The sequence below is a fragment of the Colobus angolensis genome, unplaced genomic scaffold (assembly GCF_000951035.1).
Source record: "Colobus angolensis palliatus isolate OR3802 unplaced genomic scaffold, Cang.pa_1.0 Scaffold139, whole genome shotgun sequence".
NCBI classification, from domain to species: domain Eukaryota; kingdom Metazoa; phylum Chordata; class Mammalia; order Primates; family Cercopithecidae; genus Colobus; species Colobus angolensis.
In genome coordinates, this window is record NW_012114477.1 from 393,135 (window position 1) to 405,188 (window position 12,054).

The following is a 12,054-nucleotide window of genomic DNA, read 5'->3' on the forward strand; positions in this document are numbered from 1 at the left end:
AAAAAAAAAAAAAAAATTACAAAAAATAGGTGGATGTGGTGGCGGGCGCCTGTAATCCCAGCTACTCAGGACGCTGAGGCAGGAGAATCACTTGAACCCCGGAGGCGGAGGCTGCAGTCAGCCGAGATTGTGCCACTGCACTCTAGCCTGGACAACAACAGCGAAACTCTGTCTAAAAAACAAACAAACAAAAAACCAACCAAACCAACCAACCAACCAGAAAAAATCATTTACTAAACGGGGCTGCATAAATTAATCTAACTTGGCTCCAAGTCTCCATAATGGAAACACCAGAGTAAGGCAAAGAGATCCCTCCCAACTCCCTGCTCGGATGAACCTGGAAGTAAGTATCCCTGTTAAATGATGAAAATTAATCTCAATTCCAAGGAAAACTCCAGGGGTTTCTATTACCCCTTGGCCCTAACAGTTTACATCACAGCTGCAGCAGACTGAGTTAGAGCTATTAGTACTTTAAGCAAAGCCCAAAGAATCAACAGGCAGGCCAGGCCGGGTGCGGTGGCTCACACCTGTAATCCCGGAACTTTGGGAGGCTAAGGCAGGCGGATTACTTGAGGTCAGGAGTTCGAGACCAGCCTGGCCAACATAGTGAAACCTTGCCTCTACTAAAAATACAAAAATTAGCCGGGCATGGTGGTGCATGACTATAGTCCCAGCTACTCGGGAAGCTGAGGCAGGAGAATGGCCTGAACCTGGGAGGTGGGTGCACTCGCTACTGCACTCCAGCCTAGACAACACAGCAAGACCCCATCTCAAAAAAACCAACCAACCAACAAAAAAACCCCAGGAAAACCAGAGAGAGTGTGAAGTACTAACTCTTCCCGAGCTGAAATAGGTCCCTTATCAAACCCCAATCCATACATAAAACCCCCCAGATATGGCTTGGATATACTGTTGCATCAGAGCATCAAATGGGACTTCATACGTCTGATGACACTCTAAAATAAGGCCCTTCCAGGAATGAGCCACTAAGTTTAACTTAGCTACCGCAAAGGCTGCCTACCAAGTATAAATTACCAAGTGGCTTTGATTACTCACTGTGCACTTTAAAAGTAATTTCACGAGTGTTTGTCAGAGCTAATTGCTTACCTCTAGAGCAGATAAGTCTAGGTTAGAAGTTGATTCCTTGTTTATTCCCCAAAATGTCTTCTTTCAAACCAGAATTCAATGTACCTTCAAGACTGTATACAGAAGCCACCTAAGCGACTGTCTAAAGCAAAGACCTAAAATCTTTTGTTAAGTAATAATTAACACTGTTTACCTGCTAACCAGTCATGGGGTATGAGCTCTGTTCATCCTACAGCAGGGTACCCAGTTAAGAATTTTTATTTGCCTATAATATTTAGATTATTAAGCCTCTACATAATGTAGAGAAAATCACGTCAACTGCTTAAGCCGAGGCAGTGATGTTTGATTTCTTGAACATGGGTATGTTCTTTCCAGAAAATTAGGTCATACGACCACTTCTTGGCTCACGTGATGCACCCCTTCCCCTCCTGCCCGTGTGAACTACCATGTTTTTCCCAAAGAGAAAGCGGTTATCCATTTACAAGGTCAATGAAACCAAAGATAAAAGCATCAAAAAGTACAATTCTATCAGTCACGCTGTTTTGAGTGAAAACACACACACTCTTTAAAACAATAGCCTTCTCCTACCCAAAAAGGTCATTGTGAAACCAGAGAACCTATTCAGTGTCATTCCTCATGTTGGCCCTTGGATGGCACCATTTCACCTTTTATTTTTATTTTTTTTTTGAGATAGAGTCTTGCTCTGTCGCCCAGGCTGGAGTACAATGGCGCCATCTTGGCTCACTGCAACCTCTATCTCCCAGGTTACAGTGCTTCTCCTGCTCAGCCTCCCCAGTAGCTGGGATTACAGGCATGCCCTCTACACCAGTTAATTTTTCTGTTTTTTTTGAGACGGAGTCTTGCTATGTCGCCCAGGCTGGAGTGCAGTGGAGCAATCTCGGCTTACCATAAGCTCCGCCTCCCGGGTTCATGACATTCTCCTGCCTCAGCCTCCCAAGTAGCTGGGACTACAGGCGCCCACCACCACGTCTGGCTAATATTTGTATTTTTTAGTACAGACAGGGTTTCACCGTGTTAGCCAGGACAGTCTCGATATCCTGACCTCGTGAACCCCCTGCCTCGGCCTCCCAAAGTTTCGGGATTACAGGCGTGAGCTACCGTGCCCAGCCAGTTTTTTTGTATTTTTAGTAGACTGGGTTTCACCATGTTGGCCAGGATGGTTTCGAACTCTTGACCTCATATGATCCACCCGCCTTGGCCTCCCAAAGAGATGGGATTATAGGCGTGAGCCACTGTTCCCAGCCAATTTCACTGTTAAATGCAAAGTATTTCTGTGGTATGTTCTAGTACATCAGTTACTATAAGGTAACAACAGTGAACATCTGAGAGTATGTGAAAGCAACCATTAATAAGGAACCATTAATAAGGAACTAATCCACAGATTCCTTTAAGGGTATGTAGTTGGTTTCTTTCTCTCCAACATGAGACTGACACATTAAGGGGACCGTGGCCTTACCTTGTAGGTGCAGTGGCTGCTGGCTGCTGCCCATAGGCTGGATAAGCAGGCTGAGTGCCATATGCAGACTGAGCTGCATAGGAGGCCTGGGTGGTGGTGACTGTAGCAGTGGTGGTATCATAAGCACCAGTGCCATACCCCTGGACAGGCTGGCTGTATGCCTGGGGGGCAGTTGGAGTAGTATAACCTAGAACAAAGGAGAACTGCATCAGATTACAGGCCCCCTTAAAGATCTGCCTACACACTCATTATCACAACAATTTGTAAACCACTTACTTTTAAACCATCACGATACTGAATCCCTTTAAATATCCCCCCTTCAGCAAGAGTAGCAAAAGAGTACTATTTAAAGCCCTAAGTTCTCTGAATATACCTAGCTTTTGGTAAAGTAACTGTCTCATTTGCTCTAAAACCACACCTAACAGAAATGGCATGTCATGCTACAGAAAGCAGGGTTCCTTCTGACCCCTCTTGAACGCTGTGAATAGGAGACAAGTCTGTTTTTGCCAAGTCGGTACTGATTTTGCTAGCAGGTCTTCTTAACAAGTTTCTGAACAAACTTCCACGCCCCAAAATGCCCTCAAGCAGGAATAAAATATCCCAGAAAAAAGGTAAAAGGCAAATGACATAGCATTTTAAAATAATTACAAAATAATGATCCAGGTACTAGTTCTAACACCAAAACCCATAATTTGGGTAGTAATTAATCACTTTCTTTTAGTTCCAAGCACTACATCACGTGAAGCACAAGCTCAATTACTTGAGCACATGAATAATAAAGATAAACTATAAATTATAGCTGCTTAACACAGGTTAAACTTTTTTGGTTAATTATTTAAAATTAAACTTCGATACTGCTCCAAACATTTAAAAGGTATTATTTTCACATCATAAAGCAGATTCCTGCCTGGTTATCAAGTTACTCAGCTCCATTCCTCTCTTACTTACCTACCACAAGCAAAAGGCCTTTTCCTGCTCAGCAATATTGGAGGTAAACCCTAGAGTCCCTCCTCCCCTTCAGTACTTCACTAACCAGGTGTCAGAAAAGACCTGCTCTCACAGGTATGCTGCAAAGCAAGATGCATTCTCTCCCTAGCTCCTGCCTCTATCAGACCAGGCAGGATCCATGCCTTTCCCTTTGGGACCCGGGCATGGAGCATGACCAAAACCACAAAAGTCTGCAGCTCCTAACTAGAGTCCCTTTTATTGTAAGAAGTGTTACAACCATTGCTGGTGCTGGGCTCTTCTTCCTCATGGTCAATGGGTACAATTAAGCCATGCAATCAGAAGTTTGGTTTACACTTTGGGACTCTGAGATGGGAGGACTGCTTGAGTTCAGGAGTTAAGATACCATCCTGGGCAATACAATGAGACCTCGCCTCTACAAAAAATAAACAAACTTAGCTGGGCATGGTGGCATGAGCCTTAAGTCACAGCTACTTGGGAGGCTGAGGTGGGTGGACTGCTTGAGGCTGGGAGGTCAAGGCTGCAGTAAGACAAGATCCAGCCTAGGCAACAGAAAGAGACCCTATCTTAAAAAAAAAACAAAACTTTGGTCTAGGTGCTGGCATTTATATCCATCAGAGAAAAAAAAGTCTAAATCTCACTGAAGAAAAAGTTTCCATATTTAAAATAAATCCTGAATCAAGACTGCCCATTTCAGTTAAGATTTAGGGCCTTGAAGTGTCCTCATATACTAGCCAAAAACAAGTATCAGCTTCCTTTTGTAAAATCACCTTTTGTAGCACAGAGTATAATAATACTCTTTTCTTCTCTATCTCAAATATTAAAAGGAAATTCTGAAATCATACACAGAGATAGTAATTTCCTTGTCAAAACTGCTGGGTTAAAATGTATATGAAAGTATACATAGTTTCTTTCAGAAAACAGGAAGCCCCAAGCAAAAAAAGTTTTTGAGTTGGCATGTTGTTCATCTGAACTGCTTAAGTTTTTTGCAGAGTCCTAAGGTCAACCACATAAGGCACTCATTTATTTAAATTTAATTAGAATCTAATACCATCTACCCTACCGTTCATACACCGATTACTCCCCACTACATGACAGAATACCTTTAAGATTTACAAGGAGGGCAATTAAAAAAACAAAAAACTAAAAGTGATCAGGGCAATAACTCATGTCATAAAACTACGCAGCAACAGTTAGGGCCTTGTCATGCTAAGGATTACAACAATAGACACTGGGTTAATAAATAATCTTTTAATTAATCTGTAGTACCCACAAAAGCAGCCAAGCAAAATGAACAAAAATCAACAGAGTAAAATGATTTAATGACCAAAAAGAAGACCAGTGGCAAAAAAAGAAAACACATCTACTATGTGCTGACAACTCGAAGGAAAAAGGCGGTAAGAAGTATTACACAAACCGACCCAAATTTTTGTTCAATGTAAAAATTAAAAGGTTTTAAGAATTCCATTGAATTGAGGTTTATATAGCCCCTTTCTTCTGACGTTTAATTTTTAAAAATCCTAGAAGAGAACAGTGTATTTTTATCTATTCCCTCCAATGATTATCCACTAACTTTTACGTTCAAAGGCAGCATGACGTAAGAAAAAATGCAGCTTGTGTGCTTGAAATCACTCACTACCGATTAGACTCCTGCTTAGTTTTGTTCACACAGTTTCCTTATCAGGCTTAATTTTGGTGTTTTTATACCCCAAAAATTCTTGGGAGGATTAAGGGAGATAAGGCCACCCCATAAACTATGAATTCTATACAAACATTATTAAGTGCAATCTCCAGCTCATCAAAGCTACTAGTCTCTACACTAGAGTGACCTGTACTTTTCAGGCCCACAGTCATGATGGGGCTTTTTCAACCAATGACAATGGGATACGTGGCTCTAGAGAACCATTAATTTGCCTGTAAATCACTCCGTCTCATCCCTGTAAAATGATCTAAGGATTCCAAAGGTTATATCTAGGGCACATTAATTTTCACATCATACTTGTTTTAAAAAACGTAATAGCTTTAATACATGAAGTCTATCTCACAATTTCAAAATTCTATGCTAAAAAATTCAAACTGTATAAATTAGTTCCAGCTCTTCCCACAGCTGCAATGAACACCACCACAATGTTTAGATAAACATTTCCCATCCTATTCGAGAAACACCCTGGATGGGTTAGGAATTACTTCCCACCAAAATCAGGACACTGGTACTCAATGAGATAAATTGCAGACAAGTTTTTCCCCTTAACTGGACTATATATAATGCAGAACTAAAGACAGTTTGAAAATAAGAGCTCTGATATCTTTAAGACTTTATTAAACAGTCCTTTGTAATAGCAATAATAAAAGGGGCGGGGATAGAGAGCCTGAAACATTACATAGCACTGAACACAAAAACATTATCATAGATTTTTCATGTATCCCACCCAACCTCAGCATCAGAATACCATTTCTTCTAATCCTTAGAATAGTTTATTTTTTAGTTTCTTGGAACAATGTTATATATATTCAAGACATATCATGGATTAAAATAATTCGTAACACTTAAAACAGAAAATAAAATGTGTCTGGACTGGAAACCAACCAATAGACAAACATGATACATGCAGGGTGGCAGTCTGCTCCTCTACATAAATCTCATCATGCAATCTATCCTTCAGGGAACAGGGGAAAATCAGCTGGGGAGAAATCATCTGAAATACCTTTGGGAAGGTAAATAACTATTATTAAGGCTTGAAACAAAGTAATATTAAATAAGAAAACCTTTCCCAAAATCATATAAAGAATAGGACATGGATCTGCAAATGGCACCTGAAGCAGTTTTTCATTAGCACCTTGCTGTGTGTGATGTTAGAAAGTTTGGGTGTTAAACAAATGAAAACACCTAAAGGATTAACATTACAGGGTTAGACAAGATGGAAAGCATTTCCCATGCAAGAATGAGCAGGATAGTCAAACCTGTACTGGTCCCTTCTACTGTGGAAAGCACAAAACAAAAAGTAGAGGGTACACTATCAGATGAAGCACACATGTGAAAACCAGTTTGATTTTTAAGCAGCTCAATTTAAGAAGGCTCATTCTTACTCAGTATTAGCATTAGCAAAATCTTTTAAATAGTCTCCATTTCGTCGTGAGATTATTCAATACGCTGTATAAAACAGTTAAAAGTTCTTTTCTCTCTTGGAATTTATCCCACCCACATTCTACTGGAAATCTCTCAAGACTATAAGAGTAGGAAAGAAAGAGAGAAAATACCTCTTCCTAAGAATAAAGGATTCCCCAGATGCCAAGGTATGGACCAGAATATACATCCAAAAGCATGACTAATAAGCTTCTTAGCCAATGCCCTAGCCAAAACGACCCTAATATCTCTCCAAGGCAGGCCTTACCAGTGGGAGGCTGTCCATAAGAAGTTGCATAGGCGGTCTGCCCATAGGTTGCAGTGGTCTGAGCCTGGGTATAGCTGACATCAGTGGGCTGTCCATAGGTTCCATAGCTTTGTTGCCCATATGCCTGCTCCAAAAAAATGAATGCAAGAAGTTCATATATCAACTTTTCTATTTTAGCAATAAAATGGATTGCTAAGTTTCTAAATTGGAGAACCAAAGTCAAAAACATTCCTTTCTAGAAGATTAAAAAAAAAAAAAAAGACAAATAATCACAGTATCATGAATGTTATCCCTTATCTAATTCACTCATATTATGGTAAAGTTAGCTACAAATAAAGCTCATTAGATAAGTAGGCAATGTCATTCACAGCTTCTCAGAGGGGGGAAAGAAGATAATCAGGCAAAACCTCACTTAACTATACACGAGATTAACAAGACACTCTCAAGGGAAGAGCAATAAGGGCACAGGTGTATTAATTGCCAGCACTTAGCATAGCACAGTTTCAGTGATTGGAAACGAAAGGTAGGAAGACAAATGAACAAAGAGAAAGCAATGAAGAGGGCTAAAATCTGTCAGAAAAAATTGAAAACCAGATTTTCAGCCTGACAAAAGACTTTCAAACTACTACACCACTTCAAAGAAAATGAACCAGAATGCTGTATGTCCTCTTATGGTGGACACATCAGGAGTACTGTCTTTTGAACTCAGACACCAATAATACTTAAAATCAGGCAAGGAATATGCTGTTCTTTCAGATATTAGCATGATTAGTCTCTAGATTTGTTTAAATGACCAGTTACGTAAGGTCTGCCAGAGACATCACATTCTGCCTGTCCCAGAACATGTTTCCAAGGCAGTTATTAGTATCCATTTTATGGCATGGATCATTTCAGAATCCAACATCATCTTGAGAACACTAGAAGGCTAATTTCTAGAATCTGTTGGCCTAGGTTTTTTAACAGACTCTTCATTGGAAAGAGCTCAGGAGCTCCTTGGCTAGGTCACCAGTTTTTTAGAGCTAATCCCACCACTTACTGTACGACCACTGGCAAGTTACTTAATATCTATGCACTGCAATGTTCTCCTCTGCAGAATGGTCACATCATCCTCGTTCTTTGCAGAATTGCTATGATGAATAAATTCACTAAATTTAAACATAATGAAGGACCAAGCATGGAACAGGGCACCTAACTTGAGAAATCACACTAAAAAGTTATAGAGAGCCAATCATCAGCCTCTGAATGGTTTCATTTATGATGGCAGAATGGAGTCCTTCACACTCCCACTGTGAAAGTCTGAAATGCCTGGGTATTTTACTATTACAAACACATTACTCATTAGTTTTACTGGATAACTGAAAGATAACTGGATAATTTACTGATTTTACTTGGAGGTGCAGCTACATATAATTATCTTAAAGATTACCTGGGTGGTCTGTGCATATCCTTGAGTGGGCTGGGCGGTGTAAGCACTGTAGCTGCAAAAGAATTAAACGCAATAACTTGAATAGAGAACATTCAAATACCACCTCTACAATTACAGAAGGCTCCATACTCAAAAAATATTAATCACAGACAAAATGCGGTTATAGAAGACTGACTTACCCCTGCTGCGCTGCAGCTTGGCTATAGGTACTGTAATCTAGAGGAAAATGAGGAGAAAAAATAGTGTAAAGTTAACAGAAACAAGAAGAGAAAAAAGGGGGAAAGAATTCACGTGGCAGGAAGAATTCTTTAAACTATAGGGGGACCTGCCAACACAGGTCCAAATGAGTCCCCCTTATCTCTCAAAACCTAATAGAAAAAAAAGTCTAAGTCAGTTAAACTCAACATTTGACTATGGGACTAGCTAATGAGGTCAAGATCAGCTGATTTGGCAGGTATACTTTGCATGTTCTCATGACCACAAAACCCATCCCAATTCCGACTGTCATTTGAAACACAGACGATCATCAATATCTCAGACTAACAACAGGATCAGAAGTTTTTTCCCTCATATAAAACGGAGGCATGCAACAATACAAAGTTTAACACTAGACTGGTCAGGTTAGAACCTACCTCTCTTCAAAAATGAGTTTTCACTCCCTTCCCTTTAGCAAGTTGGACAAACCACCATTCCCTAGCTCAACGACAGTGAAACAGAATGGCAGAAAAGAGGGCAGTCACCACACTCCAGTGTTTTAAAGGGTTTGCTGTGTCAGAACTACATCTGTGCAGCAACTTAAAAGCTAGATATATTATAAATCCTGGTGAAGCAGAACTAAGGCAGAATCCTGAAGACAGGCAAAGAAGAAAAAGCATTTAATCTTTCTGGGAAAAATCTGGCAACACTATTGTCTCTCATACAACTCAAAATGATTTCAACTTTAAAAAGTAAACCTCCCTATAATTTTCCTTTTCCTATGAAATTTACAACATGCGTCCAAAGGGACCAAAAACTCTGGTCCACTGAGGTGTCTACAAGTAGTAAAAACAAAAAGAAAATAGTTTTTAGAGCACTACTGCATTGAAGTTAGATAAGTTTAGTTTTTTTAAAAGCAGTTATTTTCGAAAATTCTGCCCAATTCTTTCTTCTCCACAAGAATACATATCTTGTTCTGTCTGAAGACAGTACTGCCATTAGGACGGAAAAAAGGGGTCCTTTATTTTCCAATCAGAAAGTAGTCCCTTATCCAAAATCAACAACTGACAGCTCTTCATTGCATCCACTTCACACAATCCAAAGCCAGCCTCACAATCCCTCGGCGGCCTGAGAGAGCTTTGCTGAATCCATCTCTTCACGTTGGCTTATCTGTCTACCTCTCTATACTTTAGTGGACTACTTTCTTTCCTTTGTACACACTCGTAACTCAAAACCCTGAATCACCAATAAGATCAAATCAACTGCCCAAAGGCTACCTATAACGAAAAAATAATTTGCTCACGGCAATCTTAAAGGCATTTTCAATAGCATTACAAGTCATACTCTCTGTGACATTAAAACTAAATGCAAATCATTTCTTCCACGTGGCATCTACAAAATAAACACAGCAATGAATCATTCAACATCAAGTATTTTAACCCACGTTTCGTTAAGGTCTTTGAGAAATGATTCTAAATCACCGACATGTAAGTACAGTTTGCAAGACGACTTTTACACAATAGTAGTTATGTAAAACATAAAACTGGCAAAGCTGATATGGAACAACTAATGACCTCTTAATAGTGAGAAACCAGAGGATTCGGCCCTATACTAACTGGTGGGCTATGGAAGGTAGCAAACTTGTTTCATGAACTTACATTTATCTTCCTAGAGCACACAAACATCACCGGACCTCAAACAAGCTATTAGGTTGGTGCAAAAGTAATTGCGGATTTTGTCATTAAAATGGCAAAACTACAATTACTTTTGCACCAACCTAATACAAACTGGTCAGATTATTCAGTGTCATTAAAATGGCAAAACTACAATTACTTTTGCACCAACCTAATACAATTACAAACTGGTCAGATTATTCAGCAACCGTGTTTGTTTTTAACCCCCAAAAGTGAGCCACAGACTTCACTAAAAATCACTTCACTGTGATTAAGGGGTGGGGGTTCTAGATTGCAGCGAGTCTTTTCTACATGAGATACACACGCGGAGAGAAAACCTCTATTATTATTAACCCAAGGCAATGCTTTAACACTTTATAGCAGTCACTATGGAAGCTGCTTCACACTACCTGAGTTGAAGTCAGCATGGGACAAATTTGTGGAATGATTATGCAGGAAGGTCAGAAAGGCTCAAAAGCTTAACAGGTCTAGCCTAACTTCTGTATTTTACAGGAAAAGAAACTAAGGCCCAGATTACTTATGTGACTCTCTGAAGGCCCCCCAGCCAGGCCTAATGTGTTTACTTTGTGTCAACAAAAACCACAACTATAATTCTAATACAGTACAAGCACATGGTAGTTACTAGTGAACAATGTTTGAACAAAGTTGACTGAAAAAAGACATGCCCGGCCATGCAAAAATGTCAACGCACACGTTTTGCCTTTTCAGGCTTTTGCAGAGAAGAGGGTGGATCCGGCACCTAGGAAACCACTTTCCACCAGAAGGTTAGCTGTGGTATTTCAGAGTCCTCTCTTCTACCGGCATTCTTTGGTATCCCAGCAAGAACACCCAACACTTACCTGTTTATTGACCACACAGATGGGGTGAATTCTTAAACTGTCCTTAAGTTGCTGGATTCTGGACTCTAAAAACTCTGGAGGGTCCAGAGCTGTTCCTGTCTTTCCTCTCATCTTCTCCCACTGTCTCTAAGGCCTGGAACCAGGTGGCCTGAGAATACCCCCAGAGGCAAAAATGCTCCACCCTGCCAATTTCCGCAGGTGGTGGCTAGGCGACACTCTTAAATGCTCCTTCCATCAAGGACCACTCTACTCCCACTTTGGAGTTCCTATCCGCGGCTTGCTTTCAAGTGCCTTTAAGATCGCCTCTACTGGCCTCTTTTCCCTTTCCTCTGTCGACCTACGAAATCAACAGGCCTGCCGGCCTAACGCAGGCGAATAAACGTGCGAGACCACTGCTGAAACATAATTCAAATGCAGGCTCGGCCTTTTGTTCCTCCTAGGTCAGAGAGGCCAGAAATATCTTACTGGTAGCATTTCTCGTCTCTCGATCCAGGCTGGCCTTATTATACAACGGATGTCCCTCGGCGTTTGCAGAAAAAGGGCCCTGGGAAGCCACTTAATTGGTTTTGGGGGAGGGGAGGGCGTGGATTAATAAATAACGATAAAAACGGAGAAGCCCAAAAAAGCGGCAAACTGCGGGCCCTGGAGGAGGGAAGCACATTCTGTCTAAAGTCCAGGCGGGCAGAAGTTCGGCTTGGGGCTGGAAGACGCCGAGGGGGCAGTTCGGCAGCGCCAAACGCCCCAGCTGACTGGGCCTTAAAGATGACGGGGCTCCCGCTCATAGGCCGGCACCCCTCGGCCCACAAATCCACGGTATCTTTCTTTGCTTTTTTCCCTGGTTTCTCGGGAAACCCTGAAAACGCGGAGGGAGGCCTCACAGGGATAGCAGCCTGCGGCCTCCCCGGCGGTTTCACAGTGACCGGCTCGAGGGCTGGCCAAATCCTCCGCTTCACGCAGGGCCTCGAAGGCCGCAGGCCCC

At 41.2% G+C, this 12,054-nt stretch overlaps 1 protein-coding gene across 1 annotated transcript in view; it reads right to left on the reverse strand.

The window, feature by feature from the left end:
* Nucleotides 1-12,054, reverse strand: part of EWSR1 (EWS RNA-binding protein 1) — a 53,838-nt gene that overhangs the window by 25,939 nt on the left and 15,845 nt on the right. The window contains exons 3-6 of the mRNA XM_011934815.1: nt 8,527-8,563; nt 8,348-8,399; nt 6,922-7,045; nt 2,564-2,750 (exon numbers count right to left, since the gene is read on the reverse strand). Of these exons, the coding sequence (XP_011790205.1) occupies nt 2,564-2,750; nt 6,922-7,045; nt 8,348-8,399; nt 8,527-8,563 (400 nt within the window). The remainder of the gene's footprint in view (nt 1-2,563; nt 2,751-6,921; nt 7,046-8,347; nt 8,400-8,526; nt 8,564-12,054) is intronic.